A 19,824-nucleotide genomic window follows, 5' to 3' on the forward strand; every position below is an offset into this window, starting at 1 on the left:
CATATTTAGCCCAAGTGACTCAAGGATTAATCCTTCTACATAAGAAGCCCCAAACTTAATCATTTTTTAAACACATCTTCTGTCTTTTGACAGGATGAGGGAGTATGAATCTACCATGCTAATCCTGATCCTTTTCTTCTTTACGCCAGCATAGCTCCTAAATCAGTGGCTGCTAAACCGCAATCCAGGTCCCCAGAGATTTTATTTAATTATTTTATTTCTCGGTATGCTTACACTGTTTGCTTGTAAAAAAAAGTGCAAAATGTTTTGCAAAAAAGAATAAGACAAACACAATATCAGTAAAAACAGTTAAAAATGACTATTTTAAAACATTCAAAAAACGTAAAATCAGTGGTAAATTTTAAAAAAGATTAAAACACACATCAGTGTTCTACAATAATGATTTTAGCAGGTGCTGAAAAGCGTACAGCCAAGGAACCTGCCTGCTGTTGAAGGAATGGGTTTCCCAAAACCCAAAACTGACTGTGCAGGCAGTTTGAAACGGGCACCAAAATCCCTATTTTTCCTTAGCTAAAATCCATTAACTTGAGCTCTGAGTCAATGTATAAACAAGTGCTCAGAGCCCTCTCCTTTATCAGTTTGTGACGGCAAGGATGACCTTGGCTGTTCCAGTGGAGTAGGGATGACATGTCTAGGTCTTATCTTATGTCCTGACCACACTGACGCACAGACCTAGTCTGGGAACAGCGCCAGAGTGTGTTCTTGGAAATGGTGACCTCTTGCTCCAAGATAAGAGTAGGAACAGGAATACCCTTTTATGGTCAGAAGTACAGGAAGGAAAACCCTTTTATGGTTAAGAGTAACCAGAGCAGGAACATCTGTGATGTCAACCTGCGTGGACAAGCTGACATGCTTGGAATCCTGGGGAAGTGGGGGAGGGTGCCTGGAGGATATATATACTGCATGAAATCTCTCATTTCTTTGGACTTACTGTGGACTGACCATGCAAATACCTTTCTGCTGCTCTGGAGAGCAGGGATAAAGAACTCTTTCTCTGAACCAACCCTCGGTGTCATTTGACTTCTTTCCTCCCATCTGGGAGCAACGCAGAGCCCACCAATCGGTAAAGTCTAATAAGGCTACACTGTCAATAGGCAGGGAGTTCCAAAGTGTGGGTGCTGCTAAACTAAAAAAAAATTGAAAACATCCCTTCCAGTAGCACCTTAGAGACCAACTAAGTTTGTTATTGGTCTGAGCTTTCGTGTGCATGCGCACATACCAATAACAAACTTCGTTGGTCTCTAAGGTGCTACTGGAAGGATTTATTTTGTTTTGTTTTGACTACGGCAGACCAACACGGCTACCTACCTGTAACTAAAAAAAATAAATGCAGTTTCTTAAAGATGCGGAGTGAATATTATGTGGCACATGTAACAGTGTCAGTTCTGCACATCAAACTGGCTGAGGCAGGCAGACCCCAAGATTGTGGTGAAAATAATAGGAGGAAATGCTGGCGAACCTTCGGTTTTCTTTTGAGCTTCCAACACATGCTGAAGAGGCAAGCCACCTCCCAGTTTCATTGCATAAGCAACTTACCTCTTCTGCAATATCAGTGGCTGCAGCGCAGTTGTATAAAAAGCAGAGAATCCTTTCTCAGTTGTGTTACCCCACTACCGCCAGCTATGCTAGACTGGAGCCACTAAGGCACTGTGCAGCGATTCAGTTCTAGAAAGGAAGCCAAGCATCCTCCGTCGTGGGGACTGGGAGCAACTGTGCCCATTAACAAGGGAACAAGCCAGCTGGAACAGTGAGAGAACTTCAGTACCAAGCGGAAAAATAAGACACCATCTGAAATGGCTCTCTGCAAGCTGGAGGGAACAGAAGCAACTGTGGCCAGTAGCTGAAATGAAAACACTGGGCTATGGGCACTGTATTTGAATGAAGCAGAACCTGCAAAGGGAAAGTTATCGGTGCAGGAATTGACTGCAAGCAAGAGCCTGCAGATGTTGGCACCCGGTCTCTGATGGGATAAAGGGAGACAATTTCTCCTGCCTCCAACCCAGTCCCATTGAACGGAACTGAATAGGAACTCTCCCTGGTCTTTAGAACTGCAGTCCCAATGGCCTTACGGGAGCCTCAATCTCTTCGCCTTTACTGCAGCATCTGCAATATGGGTACAATAATACTGACCTGACTTACAGGGCTGTTGTAATAGGAACAGAAGGAATGTAAATGCAGAGCTGTGGAAAGCCCAGGCAACGTTTAAATTCTCTGCACAGCCTCTGATTCCCTAACCTCTCGGACCTCTGAGGCTTCACTGTCCTCCCATTTCCAAGTATATCTTCACAACAATAAGGCTCATCCACACTGAGGTTCGATGTGGATTTGGAGCAGCTTATCTTTTTCTCATTCTTTGTGGCATCCACATACCAATTAGATGTGTTTGGGACAGTCACTGCAGCAAATCAGCTAATTACAAAATACCGTACCCTGTTTGAGGTGAGGCGACCAGAACAGAAGATTTGCTTCTTTTCGTCTGTCCTGAATCTCCCAGCGTTCAGTCTCCTCTGCTTGCATTAAAAGGCAAGGCAACCCCCTCCCAGCCCTTTTGGATTCAGATGCTTCATACACACACACACACACACACACACACACACACACACACACACTGCTCATTCACAGTGGTGGTGGTTTCGCTGAGAAGCATCCCAGGAGGAGTGCTGAAGCAATGAAGTCACATCAGTTCCCAGCAAAGCCTGACAGTTCTGCACTGTTTGAGATGAAAAGCAAAGAGAAGCCCTTTTCTGTGGCCCAAGCAAATGTTTTCTGTAAGTGAGAAACATAAAGAGACACTTGACCGCATCATTTCCTTTCCCGACAAGTCCATTGACTGTTTGGTCCAGTGCCGGCAAACAATGGAGAATGGGGTCCATAGAAGTTGTGGCACAAAGGACTGTTGTTTGCACACACACCGAGATGGACAGTGCACTGCAAGTATATGCAGAATAGCAGGGGGAAAGGCTCTTCTTAGACACTGTAATTGCAAAATAAAATGTAAATTGCAATAAATGGGAGAAGATCTTTCATACGAACCTGACTCACATCCTAATAAAGGTAAAGGTAAAGGGACCCATGACAGTTAAGTCCAGTCGCGAACGACTCTGGGGGTGCGGCGCTCATCTCGCTTTACTGGCCAAGGGATCCGGCGTTTATCTGCAAACAGTTTTTCTGGGTCATGTGGCCAGCATGACTAACCCACTTCTGGCGAAGCCAGAGCAGCTCACGGAAATGCTGTTTACCTTCCCGCCAGAGCGGTACCTATTTATTTACTTGCACTTTGATGTGCTTTCAAACTGCTAGGTGGGCAGGAGCTGGGACTGAACAACAGGAGCTCACCCCATCACGGGGCCTCGAACCGCCGACCTTCCAATCGGCAAGTCCAAGCAGCACAGTGGTTTAGACCACAGAGCCAAGGGACATGTACCCCTATAACAATTTAGCCTACATATTCACAGTATCGTGTAGCCTCTAACATGGCCCTGTATGACAGACCGGTATTATTATTAGCCCCATATTGTAGATGGGAAGACTGAGGCTCAACTAAGTCCTCCTAGTGAGTTTGCAGCAAAGGTGCCTGGCAAACTGGGGACTTTCCAGTTTATAGTTCAGTCTCTTGGCTCTTTTTATTTAGATGATGCTTTCTGGGTGTTTTGCATTGCAGTTCCCTCCATCCTCAGGCAGCCCATCTGCTTGGTAAGGTTGATTCAGGGCTTGCCCACGTTTGAGTATCATTTGCCTGTTCATCCATGCCTTGAAATTAGTTGAGAGTACGGCAGACCAAACCTGCACATGCTTGCATTTGTGTATGGGGACCAACTTCTGTCTTTTCCTGTTCATACCAGGAGGCATTCCTCTTTTGTGGGATGCGGGTGGCGCTATGGGTTAAACCACAGAGCCTAGGACTTGCCGATCAGAAGGTCGGTGGTTCAAATCCCCACAACGGGGTGAGCTCCCGTTGCTCGGTCCCTGCTCCTGCCCACCTAGCAGTTAGAAAGCACATCAAAGTGCAAGTGGATAAATAGGTACCGCTCCGGCGGGAAGGTAAACGGTGTTTCCGTGCGCTGCTCTGGTTCGCCAGAAGCGGCTTAGTCCTGCTGGCCACATGACCCAGAAGCTATACGCCGGCTCCCTCGGCCAATAAAGCGAGATGAGCACCGCAACTTCAGAGTCGTCCGCGACTGGACCCAAGGGTCAGGGGTCCTTTTACCTTTACCTTTTACTGCAGCCCACACCTGCACATGCTTGCATTTGTGTATGGGGACCAACTTCTGTCTTTACCTGTTCATACCAGGAGGCATTCCTCTTTTTGCGGGGGCGGGGGGGGGGGCGGTCACTGCTTTCTAATCTGTCGATTCTATTGCACCCATAAAACACCAGCAGGGAATGCACTTTGTTTTCACAAAACCAAAAATGTGCAAAGACACCCAGCCAGGTAATTGTAAATGTGCTTGTGCAGTGTGTGAGGGGAAGGGCCATATCTCAGGGTGTATGCAACAGGTGGTGGCACCTGTTCGCCGATAAACCTTGGCTTAACACTACCAACGAAACTTCCATCTTATTTAACTACCTTATCTGTGGTGATGCACAGGTATGCCTTTATAAATGCCAGATTCAATGTTTTCCCATCAAATGTGTTGGGTAACAGACTCTCCAACGGACAGATCTCACTCCTCTGTGACTGTAAAAGTGGATCTATAGAATCGTTATATCATATAATCTTCTGTTGTCCATTACATTCGGCTTCACGGTCCAAGTTTCTGGCCCCATATTTATCGAGAATTGCTGACAGACCTCAGGAAGCCCAAATAATATACTTATTAAACGACGAAGACACAAGTAGATCCCTTGCAGTCGCTAGATACCTGATTAATGTCTTATTTCAAAAGAGGAGAAATGGATCACTGTATGACTCTGACAGCTTAGCTAAACTTAAGAACCATCAATAAGTGCCAGAACTAAGACGCATATCCCCCAAAATCTGAGGGATCTGAATTGCGGTTTACATAGAGGGAGCTTATTGTGTATAGTGTTTACTTAATTGAAGTAAAATTGGTTTTATATGGGTGTTTTAACTTGGAACTGTTTAAATTGTATTGTTTATGGATAAATTTTGATGTATTGTTTTCGATATGGGCCAATGGCCGTAATAAATCAAACTCAAGCAACTCTCAGGGTGTATGTCCTGCAAGCAGAACGTCCCAGGTCCAATCCTTCTCCAGGGAGGACACTGGGGCTTCCAGCCACTGGTATTCAGAAGCGTTGCTGCTTATGACGCTTGAAGTAGAATTTAGCTCCATCAGTCATGGTTAGTAGTCATTGGCAGAGCATCCTCTGGCACAGAGCATCCTGGTTTATTGCAGATGCATGAAGGGCAAAACTGCCAAGGTTCGGCTCCACGGTCCTGCTTTCAATCTTGAAGATTCACACTAGGAAAGATTCACTGCGCATTCTCTGGGATTAGGGGTCAAATCCTAGTTTCTGGTGCTGAGCCATGGGTCAGATCAAGCTCGGTCCGTAAACCTCAACGCAATGAGAAATCGGGTAATCTGGTGAGGAGCGCCCGCCCCGCGGAACGCCCGCGCCCCAGCCAATCAGAAGCTGCCCGCTCACAATCGGATTCCGCATTGTGCGCGGAACTCTCCGCGGGGCGCGTTCTAGTAAGCGAGGCGCTTCTGCTGCAAGCGGAGGGGGAGGCGGGCGAAAGCAGGGGACGCGGACGCTGTCCTCATTTCCTGCCCTTTGGAAGATCAGCATTTTGCCTTTCGTTGGCCGGCCTCTCTGAAAGGAAGGTAGAGGAGTCCGCCGTCGCGCAAGTTGCGCGGCGGTTAGAAGAAGACGCTTGCGAGACCCTGTCCTGCAGAAGAAGGGAGGCAGCGTTTGTGCCCGGAGGAAAGTGAGACTTCTACTTAGCCTAGGCTCCGTTATTTCCCTTCCTTCTCTCCCTGTGCTGTCCAAATAATTGTTGTCAATCACATCTGATCCCTCTTTCCCCATCAAGCCTCTCCTAATTTCCCCCCTATTTATGTGATCGATATTCACGGTTCTTTCAAAAGCATCATAACTAAGGTCCCTGCCCCCAGAAGTTTACAGTTTCTATGCTGCAAAATAAGCAGGCGGGAGGGTGGATCCAAGGGTCAGTGCAGTTGAAATGGGAGACGCATTATTATTATTATTATTATTATTAATTTACAGGTATTGCATTTACTGTATATCCCACTTTTTTTCTTCCAGGAGCTCAGGGTGCCATACATGGTTCTCCCCCTCCTCATTTTTTTTATTAAAAAAATAAATTTATTTGTTTGATTTTTCAGATTAAAGTTTTATAATCGCATATCTCTCTGCTGGACTTCCCTCCTCCCCTTTGTGGGTCCTATTGTTCATCATATCCTCCTGCATCTTTTATGATAATCCAAATCTTTTACATCTCCTTTATGTCCAAAATTCACCATTAAACTACCAATGTTATTCCAACCCTACTAACATTTATTTATTTATTTCTATACCGCTTTAATAAAAATATCAAAGCGGTTTACAGCATATTAAACCTCTTCACTAGGGCTGGTGAGTCTGGGCCTCGCCCCCTAGGCTAGGTGGATTTTAGCTATTTACAATGGTTTTTAGGATAAATTAGAATTTCCCCCATCCCTAAGTAAAATTTTGGTCTTCCTGATTTCTGGTTCTTCCGGTCATTTTAGCCCTTTTTGTGATAATCTGTCCACTTCATCTGCCATTCTTCTCCCCCTCCTCATTTAATCCCCACATAAACTCTGTGAAGTAGGTTAGGCTGAGAGGCAGGGACTGAACCCCCCCCCCGATCATCAAGTGAGCTTCATGGGGGGATTTGAACCCTGGTTCCCCCCAGGTCCTAGCCCAAGACTCTAACCACTGCACCACACTGGCATGAGACTCCAATGGTGCTTGGAAGTGTGTGGTCAGCACCTGATGAGTTCAGGTGTAAACAGACTAAATGACACCCCCCACCCCACTCCGCCCTCACCTGCTCCCAAATTCTGGGCTTGGCAAACGTCAGTCAACCTTGCAACTCCTTCATGCCAAGACCTAACGAAATGTCTAGACTGACCCGCTTGGAATGGGTCGGTTTCCATAGAAATGGCAAGAAGAAGGTTTGTGCCCCCACCAGTACGTGCTCTCTTGTCATTTCTATGGAAACCCAAGTCCTGAATGGGTTGGACAAAGCTGAGCCATCTGTTGCACCCCCTCATTATAGAAGGAGAACAAGCTCTGTGATGCCATCAGGAAAATGTTCTCCCATTAAGCCGGGAGAGCCATCTGGGGTGATTTCGCCTTAAGGGAAGCAGAGGAAAGGGGGGTGAGGACCAAATTTGCCAGTACGATGGAGCAATTGCTGGTGGGGTCTCGCTTCCGAAAGTACATTTGCTGTTCTTTTCAGGGCACGGGTCTTCCTTCAAGAAACATATTACCTTCGTTTTGCTTGACGGAGGCGACTGACATCAACAGGAGAGAGAATGAAGGCATTGACTAAAATGGCAACTGGAACTACCCTGGTAACTCTTAGACTGCTCTGGAATGACTCTTGAAGACATCTTGTGTTTAATTACACGGCACATTTATTGATGGGCCCAGGTTGTCACCAACATCTTACACTATATTGAAAAGATGACATTGGTACCAGTGGTTTTTTCCCCTCTTTTACTGAGGCCGTTTCCACATGTGGGTTTCGTTTTGTTTTTACTCATAATTGCTGGTCTGGGCTGTGATTACATGCCTGACACACAATTTCAGATCAGGCAACTTCAGGTTGGTTGCCGTGGGATGCAACCTTTTTTGTCGTAGCCCCAGAGCTCTGAAACTCTCTTCCGAAGGATGTCAGCTGGTCTCCCTCTCTGACAGCAGAAAAAGATGGTTTTGTTTCCTCCCCCCTGAGTTCTCCACTGGTATCTCCACTGTTGCTGCTGCTGTTTTAAAACTGCCCAAATAAGAAGATGCTTTCTTTCTCTGCTGGGATTTTGGAAGCTGGGGCCAGGGGGCCAGACGCTTGTGGGATTCCCAGTAGGGTAGGGCACCTGCTATGCTTCAGCCCCATCAAATGGCTTTTGTTGGTGGGAGATATATAGGAATCATCATCATCATCATCATCATAATTTATTATTTATACCCCACCCATCTGGCTGGGCTTCCCCAGCCACTCTGGGTGGCTTCCAATAAAACACTAAAATACAATAACCTATTAAAAATTCAAAGCTTCCCTAAACAGGGCTGCCTTCAGATGTCTTCTAAAAGTTTGGTAGTTATTTTTCTCTCTGACATCTGGTGGGAGGGCGTTTCACAGGATGGGTGCCACTGCCAAGAAGGCCCTCTGCCTGGTTCCCTGCAACCTTGCTTCTCGCAGGAAGGCAACCGCCAGAAGGCACTCGGTGCTGGACCTCAGCGTCCGGGCAGAACGATGGAGGTGGAGATGCTCCTTCAGGTATACTGGACCGAGGCCGTTTAGGGCTTTAAAGGTCAGCACCAACACTTTGAATTGTGCTCGGAAACGTACTGGGAGCCAGTGTAGGTCTTTCAAGATGGGTGTTATATGGTCCCGGCGACCACTCCCAGTCACCAGTCTAGCTGCCGCATTCTGGATTAGTTGTAGTTTCCGGGTCACCTTCAAAGGTAGCCCCACATAGAGCGCATTGCAGTAGCCCAAGCGGAAGATAACTAGAGCATGCACCACTCTGGCGAGACAGTCTGCGGGCAGGTAGGGTCTCAGCCTGCGTACCAGATGGAGCTGATAAACAGCTGCCATGGACAGAGAATTGACCTGTGCCACCATGGACAGGGAGGTTTGAGCCTTTTGAGCTTAAAACAGACCCCACTCCCCTCTCTTTTCCCCTTCCCTCCTGATCTGCCCTGATCCGCAGCGCCGGAAACAATCCCGCTCCAGGAGCGAGAACTCTGACTACACTGAGAAGGAGAAAGAGATGATGGCTGAGATTGAGCTGAGGAAGCTGCAGCAACAGTTTCGGATCATGGTGGAGAATAGGAAGTCTTTTGGGATCAAGACTCAACGGCAGTTGTTCCAGCAGGAGTAAGTGGGGCAGAGTTTTGCGAGGGGGTGGACATATGTAGGGTCGGCCACAAGGACCAGAGGTGGGGAAGCTCAGGCACAGGGGCCAAATGCGGCCCCCGGATCTCCCTGTTTGGCCCTCGGAACTATCCCCAGGAGTATAGCCCTTGCATTTCAAAGGCAAAGGTGCCAAATCCCCACCTGTCCTGGCTCCCATCTGATGAAGGACATGGAATTACATCACAGCTTCTGCCAGAAGCTTTAACGACCACTGCAGATGCGCTATTAACAAAAAATAAAATAAAATAAAAAATCTCTCCTATAGAAAAACTACAGAAACGTTAGGTAAAGGTAAATGGACCCCTGACCATTAGGTCCAGTCGTGGCGGACTCTGGGGTTGCGGCGCTCATCTCGCTCTATAGGCCGAGGGAGCTGGCATAGAGCTTCCAGGTCATGTGGCCAGCATGACTAAGCCGCTTCTGGCGAACCAGAGCAGTGCACAGAAACGCCGTTTACCTTCCCGCCAGAGTGGTACCTATTTATCTACTTGCACTTTGACATGCTTTCGAACTGCTAGGTTGGCAGGAGCAGGGACCAAGCAACGGGAGCTCACCCTGTTGCGGGGATTCAAACCACCAACCTTCTGATTGGCAAGTCCCAGGCTCTGTGGTTTAACCCACAGCATCACCTGCGTCCCACTACAGAAACATTAAGACATTTTAAAAATATCCTAAAGAAAAAGCAATCTCAGCACAGTGTCGGCTCATTTTCCCAACAACTCCTTGGGAACTCGCCTCCCTCTTTCCCATAGTGCACATTCCTTAACCACCATTCTGCACCTGTTCTGTTTGGGGCTGAAGGAAGGTCTGTGGTACATATTGCCATGTTGACTTAGATCAATATCACCAGCCCCAGACCCCTTTTCCGGACCAGACCCCCTCTTTCAGATGCCCACTGGCATTAAGATGATAGACTCCCACTATGGATTGGTTCCAGCGTCCAGTATTTGAGGCGCACTGTTCCTGTACATGGAGGTTCTGCTTTCATTCCTGATGGCCACTGGCTGCCACTGTTTATGGATCCACCCCATCTCCTTTTAAAGCCATGTAGGTGAACCCCATCCCCCTTGCACATGCGTCCCGTTGTGCGGAGAAGTCTTAACAAACGCACGGCTCAGTTGTGGGCCTCCATTGGTGCGTCTGTGCAGTGTTTGATGTGAGGGTGCACACTCTTAACCTCTTTCCCTCCTTTGCTGCAGGAGGCAAATCCACGCCTTGAAACAAGAGCACGACGAGATCAATTTACTTCTGAGCCTCACCAAGTCACCTCGGAACCTTTTCATCGACGACCGCAACTGCATGGAGCTTAAATTCCTTTTGCAGACCAAGGATGAGTACGACGCCCTCATCAGAGCCACCAAGGCCTTGATCTCGGAATTGGATGACAAGGTACATGGTGGGAAATGTCCAGAGGGGTGTGAGGTCTGGACCAGTCGTGACCGACTCTGGGGTTGCAGTGCTCATTTCGCTTTATTGGCCGAGGGAGCCGGCGTACAGCTTCCGGGTCATGTGGCCAGCATAACTAAGCCACTTCTGGCAAACCAGAGCAGCGCACGGAAATGCCGTTTACCTTCCCGCCGGAGCGGTACCTATTTATCTACTTGCACTTTGACATGCCAGAAGCAGTTTACAGAGCCAGAGTCGGTCACGACTGGACCTAATGGTCAGGGGTCCCTTCACCTTTACCTTAAATTGGATTTAGAACAGTAAGAAAAGAGAATAAGATAGTTAATAGTTGGAAATAATTTTAGATTAAGAATGATATTGGAGAGCTGTTACATGCAGGTAGAATGAAATTCAGAAGGGAGGGATCTGACGAAGTCAATTAACAATGTAAGAGAAATTGGGTTTTTAAGGGATATGTGTTTAAATTTCCATCATTTTGTGTTTTTCTTGTTTAGTACTGTATTGTGTTTTCTTTTGTGTGTTTTCTTTTCTTTTTTCTATGTTATATTTATTGTACGTAATTGTGGATTTTTTTTTTTAAAAAAAAAAACAGATCGGAACAGCAGCAGCAACATTTGATGTGTCTGTATAGACTTATCTAAACAGAAATATTGGGTGGGGGGAAGGCTCCAAAAAGTGGGTGTCTATGGGGCGAAGCGACCTCGCGGGTAAACTGGTCCTGAGCTATTCATATAAAGGTCTTCATGGATCTCTTTTGTTTCAGATAGCAGAATTGGAGAACAAAATTAAGAAACAGAAAATGCTTGTCATCAAAATGAGGCAGGAGTATGATGGCAGGTGGCTGCAGAAGCAGATTCAGCTGTTGGACAACCGACTCAATCATGTGAGCTGTGCCCCCCCCGCCTCCGCCGGTCCAGACCCCCCTCCTGAGTCCCACACCTTCTGCCTCTGCTGAGAACCAGAGTCTGCCTCCTCGGGGAGGTGGCAATGAAATAATCTCACCCCCTGCGAAAAACCAACATTATAAACCCAGTTAAAAGCAGAGGGAACTGTTTATATTCTGCTCCCAAGCTTCAGGGGAGCCTCCTGCAACACACACACACACACACACACACACACTGTGCTGGTCCAGTGGGTACACGAGAGGCGAGGTCCAAGTCCGGTCCATGGTCAAAGGTGCACCGTGGAGGCAGTCCGTAGCAGCTGAAACTGGGTACAGGGCAGGGAGTCGGGTGAAGTCAGAAACAGGCTTGCAAGCGGAGACTTCCGGTTCCGGTCGCGGACAGTGAGGAAGCGCGGAGAACCCGCTCTCGGTTTTCTGGGCGCTGTGGAGGCTTGGGGAAGACGCTAGGGCTCAGCATACCCCAAAAACCTTAAGGGGGGAACCCTTGGGGGATAGGCTCCCAGCAGCGTGGATGCGGCCGAGCCGTTTCTCTGAGACAACAGGTCGAGAGGACGAAGGGCCGCTAGCGCGATTTGGGAAAGCACCGACTCCATAGCGCGATGCCTCGAGCTTCAGCTGGGAAATGCGACGAGCTTCCTCAAGACAAGAACGGGACCCCCAGTGTTTTTTAGCATTCTTTTGAAGCGTATTTTTAAAGTGTGAAGCTAGTTTTGGAGCTGGGAGGTGCCTGGATGTTTCTGGATTATGTTTTGGAGTTCACTCGGTGGTGGAGTTAAAATGGCGCAGACTGGAAGTCGTAGGAATGGGGAAGTCTCGGTTAGTCTGACTGAGTGAGTACGACCCGAGTTTGTATTGAGAACTTACGATATTATTATCGAAGGAGCTTAAGGACTTAAAGAATTTCAATTAACAATAAGGATGCCAATTGAACTCTTTTAGTTTCACAGTTAATCTCACCCGCGCTGCTTATGTTTACGCCGTCTTCCGTGCTTTATATTCAGCTCTTTTGATTCCCTTACGCCCTCGGTCTGAAAAAATATAGGCCGCAAGCTGTGAGGAACTGGGAGGAACTGATTAACACAGCTGTTTGTATATTTGCCCCCCCACCTTCAACTTTAGCCCTTTTTTTTGCTGTGCCGCTCTTTTTGTTCCATTTTTTTCCTTCCCTTGCCGCTTTCCCCTCCTCTTTGGCGCGACCTTTTCCGGCGGCTGGAGTTGGACCCAGGGTGGATGGGGGCAGCGTAGCTCCCTAACTTGCACCACTTGGTCCCTAACCATTACTACTTAGTTTAGAAAGACAAGCTCACTTTACTCTGACTCCGACTTTGATGTCGACTGCGACCTGCTGAAAGGAGACTACCAGTGGGACTAAATTGGACAATACGCCATTAAGGCTCGGCTACGGGCTATTAATTTCTATCATCCTCGCGGCTAAGGACTGGTTTGGACAATTGAAGTGGTGAGAGCGAAGTGAGAGAGAACACACGGGTCTCGGTGAAGTCTTCTCATATTCCTCCTTTTGTGCTTCTCCTCGGAATTCTTACGGAACTACTACTCCTTGATGTATTGATGTATTGGGACTGGGTTGGCGAACTGCAGTGAAGGGAGTGTTTAAATTTGAGTGGAAAATTGCTTTATTTTTGTTTACAACCGGAAATCTCAGGGGGGAAAGAAGAAAGGAGAGTGTAAGATTGTGTAAGTCAGTTTGGGGGAGAGATCTGGTAATGATGGGGAAGGACGGGAAAGAGGGGAGGAAAGTGGGTGGGACCCCAGGGGAAAGGAAGTCGTCCCGCCAGGAGGAAATCAAAGACTTAGACAATTTATGGGCAAAGATAAAGGAGGAATTTAAGCAAAATGAATTATATATGGAAAGTAAACTGGGAGAGGTACAGGAGATGATTGATAAAAAGATAGAAGGAGCAGTTGGAGAACTCTCAATTAAGATTCAAGATCTATCTGCAAAATCCAAAATAATAGAGGAATCTAATAAAAAACTGCAGAAGGAGATGAGAGAACAGAAAAAAGAGACAATGAAGTTGAAAGAAGAGTTAAGAGAGCTGAACAAATCACAAGACAGAATCTGGGACAATTTAGCCATGACAGATATGCGGCAAAAACAACTTCACCTAAAATTTAGGGGGGTAGCAGAGGAAAGAAATGAGGACATAAGAGGGAAAATGACCAAGGAACTCTCTAAATGGTTGGGTTTGAAAGAAGAAGAGATGGCTCTTGCCATAGAGAATGTGTTTAGAATGACAAGACCCCAGCATTTAAAAATTAATAAATTTTTGGGGGACTGTTTAGTGATTTTTAATTCAGTGGAAATGAAAAATTTAGTCTTAAGAACGAGCTACCATAATAAGTTAAGAATTGACGGCAGACCTATTATTATTTATAAAGAAATACCAGTTAGACTGCTACGTAAAAGAGAAGGATATAGACAAGTGGTAGCCGTTCTGAGGAGAAATGGTATACAATTTAGATGGGAGTTCCCGGAAGGGATTACCTTTTTCTATAAAGACAAAAAATTTAGACTGCTTGATATTCAGGAGGTGGAGAAGTTTATGAGAAGGTACGAAAGAGAACTTGGAAAGGTAGAAAATAGACTAAGAGTTAGAGAGGAGGGGGAGGAGGAGGGGGAGAGAAGGAGTGGACAGGACAGAGAGCAGGAGAAAGAAGAAAGGGGGGAGGAATCAGGAGATGAAGAAGATGAGGCCGTAGTGGGAGAAGGGACGGCAGAAGAGGAGGAGCTCTCAGGAAACAAAGGCGTTAGATTATAGGCTGAGACTTAAACACCGTAATAGTTAAAGGGAAACAATAGCGCACACTTTAAGATTTTTGTCCTGGAATGTGAACGGGTTGAACAAGAAAGTTAAAAGGAATAAAATTGAGAAAATCTTGAAAAATAAGAATTATGATGTGATCTGCTTTCAGGAAACCCACATAGCCAAGAAACACAAGCATATTCTGGTGAATAAAAAACTGGGAGTAGAGTTTATTAATTCGGAGACAAACAAGAAAAGAGGTGTGGTGATTTATGTTAAAGAAAGGTGGGATCCGGTATTAATCTGTAAAGATGAAGAAGGTAGAATATTGGGAATTCAATTAAACTTCCGGGGAGAAAAAATTAATGTTGTGACGGTGTATGCCCCGAATACAAATAGAGCAGAGTTTTTTGAGAAATTAGAACGCATTTTGTTAGAACTGGAAGTTCATAAATTAATCCTGCTTGGAGATATGAATGGTGTTCCAGTACCGGATTTGGATAGAAGTGAAAAGAAGGGGAAACTAAACCGGGGGAAATTACCGAAATCTTTTAATGATCTTGAGGAGAACTTAGATTTAATTGATATTTGGAGGCAAAAAAATCCGACTGCTAAACAGTTCACCCACTATTCTGAGCCCCACCAGAGTTGGAGCAGAATTGATCAGATCTGGATGACAAGAGCATTATCGCTAAGAGTAATGAGATGTGAAATTCAACCCAGGACACTCTCTGATCACTGCCCCTTGGTTATGGAAATAAAACATGAAGTAAAGGGACAGTATAGGTGGAGGATGAACGAATATTTATTTGAAATTGAAGAAGTGACGGAAAAGGCTAAAAGTACTCTGAAAAATTATTTTGATTTGAACCTGAATAAAGAGACCCCTATAAATATAGTATGGGACGCCAGTAAGGCGGTTCTAAGGGGCTTTTTAATACAACAGAATAGTCATAGAAGGAAACTAAGGGAACAAAAGAAAGAGGAGATCCTTACCCAGTTGAGAAAATGTGAGAGGAAATTGACTATAAACCCGGCAGACGAAGAGATTAACCGAACCTCTAAAGTGTTGCAGTCACAATATTCAGCCTTATTAAATCAAGAGATAGAATGGAGAATTAAATTTATGAAGCAGAAATATTTTGAGTCGGCAAATAAAATGGGGAAGCTGCTTGCGTGGCAGCTAAGAAAAAGGAAGAAACAAAATGTGATCAATAAATTAATAATGGAGGATAACATCATAGAAGACCCAGATGAAATAGAAAAAAGGTTTATCCAATTTTTTGAAAAGCTGTATGAAAAAGGAGAAGAAGATAGTATAGAAATAAGAAACTACTTGGAGCGATGTGGAGGGAAATACCTAACAGAAGAGGATAGTGTACAATTGAACAAGAAGATCACGGTAGACAAGATCAAGGAGGCTATTAGTAGGATGAAGACCGGAAAGGCCCCTGGGCCGGATGGTCTGTCCTCAAAATATTATAAAGTGTTAGGGGAATACTTAGCGCCGGTGCTTACGGACGTTATTAATAATATTATCCAAGGAGGGAGGATCCCTGATTCTTGGAAAGAGGCTTATATAACTTTAATACCAAAAACAGAAACTGAAAAAACAGATATAAAAAATTATAGGCCAATTTCACTGCTTAATAGCGATTATAAAATCTTCGCAGATATCATGGCAAATAGACTTAAGAAGTATTTAAAGAAATATATTCATAAAGACCAAGCGGGATTCCTCCCTAACAGGCAACAGAAAGATAACATCCGTCATATATTAAATATTATTGAATATTTGGATATGAGGACAGACATCCCGGCAGCTTTGATTTTCATTGACGCAGAGAAGGCCTTCGATAACGTCTCCTGGGAATTTTTATTACAATGTTTGGAAAGAGCAGGAATAGAAGGTCCATATATGGAAGGCATCAAGGCAATATACTCAGGACAACAGGCTAGATTGATTATTAATAATAATTTATCCAAGTCCTTCAAGATCATGAAGGGTACAAGACAGGGCTGCCCTTTGTCACCCCTGTTATTTATCATGGTCTTGGAAGTAATTGCAAACAAAATAAGGGAGACACCTAATGTAAGAGGGATAAATATCGGGGAGAAGGAATACAAACTAAAGGCTTACGCCGATGACTTGGTCTTGTCCCTAGAAAACCCTGTGGATAGTGCCAGTAGAGTAGTAGAACTTTTAGAAGATTTTGGTAAACTGTCAGGATTTAAATTAAATAGGAAGAAAACAAAAATTTTAACAAAGAATTTGGAGGACCAAGATAAAAAACGATTGGAGCAAAAGATTGGCATTAAAGCTGTGAATAAAGTTAAATATCTGGGAATTTGGCTATCCCCGAAAAACATAAATTTAATGGAAGATAATTACAATAAGGTATGACAAGAAATTAAGAAAGACCTGGATACCTGGCATAGGCTGAAACTATCATGGACAGGGAGGATGGCAACGATTAAGATGTGTATTCTCCCAAGACTGCTATTTCTATTCCAGAATATTCCAGTAATCAAAGGTACTACATGTTTTAAGAACTGGCAAAAAATTTTGGCCAAGTTTATTTGGCAGGGGAAGAGAGCTAGAGTTAAGTTTAAATATCTTACAGACTCAAGAGAGAGAGGTGGTTTCGCAGTTCCGAATATAAGGCTTTATTATGAGGCAGCTTGCCTATGCTGGATAAAGGACTGGGCCATTCTAAGAAACACGGATTTATTAGACCTAGAAGGCTTCAATATTAGGTTTGGTTGGCATGCCTACTTGTGGCAGGATAAAGGTAGAGTTCACAGAGGCTTTTCCAACCACATAATTAGAGGCCCGTTACTTGAAGTCTGGAACAGGAATAAAAAGCTGATTGAAAAAGGTACCCCCTGGTGGCTTTCTCCAGTTGATATTATTAAAATAAAAAAATTAAATATGACAGGTGAAAGGTGGACGTATGAGGATCTTTTAGTTAAAACAGAAGAAGGGTAGAAGATGAGGTCATATGGCGAGATGAAAGGTAAGATTAAGGAGTGGCTACACTTTCACCAAATTAATGCACTGTGGGGTGAACATAAGAAACTGGGGATGAGTGAAAAAAAATCGAGATTCCAGGTGGAAATCTTAGAAGGCAATAATAAACTCCTCTCTAAAATGTACAAACAATTACTGGAATGGGACACCAAAGAGGAAGAGGTGAAGAGTGTGATGGTTAAATGGGATAGAGATCTTGGGCATAATGTAGAGTATAATAAATGGCAAATACTTTGGAAAAAAGGTATGAGGTTTACAGCATGTGCAGCCCTGCGGGAAAATTTAGAGAAAATGATGTACCGATGGTACTTGACCCCGGTAAAACTGGGGAAGATGTACAGATCTGTAGACAATATCTGCTGGAGATGCAAAGATAAGGTAGGGACCTTCTTCCACATTTGGTGGACTTGTGAAGTGGTGAAGAAATTCTGGGGACAAATTTATGAGGAGCTGAAGAAAATCTTGAAGTACAATTTCCCCAAAATACCTGAGGCGTTCCTTTTAGGTATGATCGGAGAAGAGATAAAAAGCACAGACCAAACTTTTTTCCAATATGCCACAGCAGCGGCGAGGGTTTTAATAGCGCAAAAATGGAAATCGCCTAATATACCTACGATTGGAGACTGGCAGGTGAGGTTGTTTCAATACATAGAATTAGCGAGATTAACACAAAGAATTAGGCATCATAATTTGGCAAAAATAAAAGGTGAATGGACTAAATTTTTAAGTTATATTGAGACTAATCTGGGAATTAATAATTTAACAGCAGACGATAATTAATACCTGCGACGTTTAGAGCTATTGTTAGAATAACTGCAGAAACTATACAAGATTACATAACCCTAAATCGAGTGGATGGAGGTCTACTGTTTGTACTGTTTGTTTGTACAAGTTTGTATAAGTCTGTTTAAGTTTCTTTTCTTTTTTCCTTTTTGCTTTTTGGTGTGTGTATTTTCTTCTTGATATGTGTATTTTTTTATAAAGAAAAACTGTCTAATAAAGATATTTAAAAAAAAAAAAAGAAAGAAACAGGCTTGCAAGCAGGGAGCCAGGGCGGGTCAGGAGCTCTGGCCGGGAAGCAGGACAGGGTTCAGGCAGGAACTGGCAACCAACAATGTTGCTCCCGCAACTTGGGACTGGGGCTGGCTGGCTTTTATCTGCCCCGAGGCATAAGGTGGCCCTGATCCTCTGGTGACTTGCCTCTCCTGGCCTGGAGGTGAGCACTCCTCCTGCGGGAACTTAGTTCCCTCCGCCTCTCTGCCCTGAGCTTCTGCAGCTCAGGAGAGGCTGGAGGGTTACGGGACCCAGAGGCAACCTCAGCTTCCCCTGACGGGGCTGAGAGTGGAGCACCTGCAGGCAATGGGTCCTCCATCACCTCAGGAGCCAGAGCAGACTCAGCTGATGCCTGCATCTGAGGACCCAGCACAGGTGAGGAGCCTTCAGGCTCATGCCCCAGCCCCGGCTCAGCTGGTTCTGGAGGCGGGGAATCCTGTGCAGGCTGGGATTCCTCAGGTTCAGTATCCGAGTCCGAATCCCAGGCCATCACACACACACAAGGGAAGGACCAGCAGACTTGCGGGGACCGCACGTTTTGTAGAAGGACCCATTTATTTATTTTTAAGGGGGGGGGGAATCCCCAGAAGGTCTCAGTGGCACAGGATGCTGAGATTGGAGAGAAAAACTGGGTGGGAGGGATGGGGGACCTCAGACTCAGGGGCCAAATGTGACCCTCCAAGGTCCTCTCTGGCCCTCATGTCTCCCCCCAAGCCACATTCCCTCTCTGCAGGTCACAACTCTCGCTACCTCTGCTCCACATATTCCTGGGATGTGCCCTCAAATTCCAGCCAAAGTAAACGTATTAAAAAACAACACCCGATCTAAAATCATGACTATTCCTCTAGACGGCACAGACTTATGCTGAGGTGGTTAAGCAAATCTTTGCAGGAAGAAGGTTTTGCAGTTTAGGACAGTAATAATAATAATGCTTTATTATTTATACCCCACCCATCTGGCTGGGTTTCCCAAACTCTGGGCAGCTTCCAACAAAACACTAAAATACAATAACCTATTAAACATTAAAAGCTTCCCTGAACAGGGCTGCCTTCAGATGACTTCTAAAAGTCTGGTAGTTATTTTTTGCTTTGACATCTGGTGGGAGGGCGTTCCGCAGGGTGGGTGCCACTACCGATAAGGCCCTCTGCCTGGTTCCCTGTAACTTGGCTTCTTGCAGTGAGGGAACCGCCAGAAGGCCCTCGGCGCTGGACCTCAGCGTCCGGGCAGAACGATGGAGGTGGAGACGCTCCTTCAGGTATACTGGACAGAGGCCCTTTAGGGCTTTCAAGGTCAGCACCAACACTTTGAATTGTGCTCGGAAACATACTGGAAGTCAGTGTAGGTCTTTCTAGACCTGTGTTATATGGTCCCGGCGACCACTCCCAGTCACCGGTCTAGCTGCCGCATTCTGGATTAGTTGTAGTTTCCGGGTCACCTTCAAAGGTAGCCCCACATAGAGAGCATTGCAGTAGTCCAAGCAAGAGATAACCAGAGCACGCACTACTCTGGCGAGACAGTCTGCGGACAGGTAGAGTCTTAGCCTGCGTACCAG

At 45.4% G+C, this 19,824-nt stretch overlaps 1 protein-coding gene across 1 annotated transcript in view; it reads left to right on the plus strand.

Annotated features, from left to right (window-relative positions):
* Positions 1 to 5,900: 5,900 nt before the first annotated feature.
* Positions 5,901 to 19,824, plus strand: part of CCDC63 (coiled-coil domain containing 63) — a 29,195-nt gene continuing 15,271 nt past the window's right edge. Inside the window, exons 1-5 of the mRNA XM_081868472.1 lie at positions 5,901 to 5,914; positions 7,433 to 7,547; positions 8,907 to 9,073; positions 10,312 to 10,501; positions 11,283 to 11,402. Of these exons, the coding sequence (XP_081724598.1) occupies positions 7,509 to 7,547; positions 8,907 to 9,073; positions 10,312 to 10,501; positions 11,283 to 11,402 (516 nt within the window). The 5' untranslated portion in view covers positions 5,901 to 5,914; positions 7,433 to 7,508. The remainder of the gene's footprint in view (positions 5,915 to 7,432; positions 7,548 to 8,906; positions 9,074 to 10,311; positions 10,502 to 11,282; positions 11,403 to 19,824) is intronic.

This window comes from Podarcis erhardii (genome assembly GCF_964252035.2).
Source record: "Podarcis erhardii genome assembly, chromosome: 7".
Classification (NCBI taxonomy): domain Eukaryota; kingdom Metazoa; phylum Chordata; class Lepidosauria; order Squamata; family Lacertidae; genus Podarcis; species Podarcis erhardii.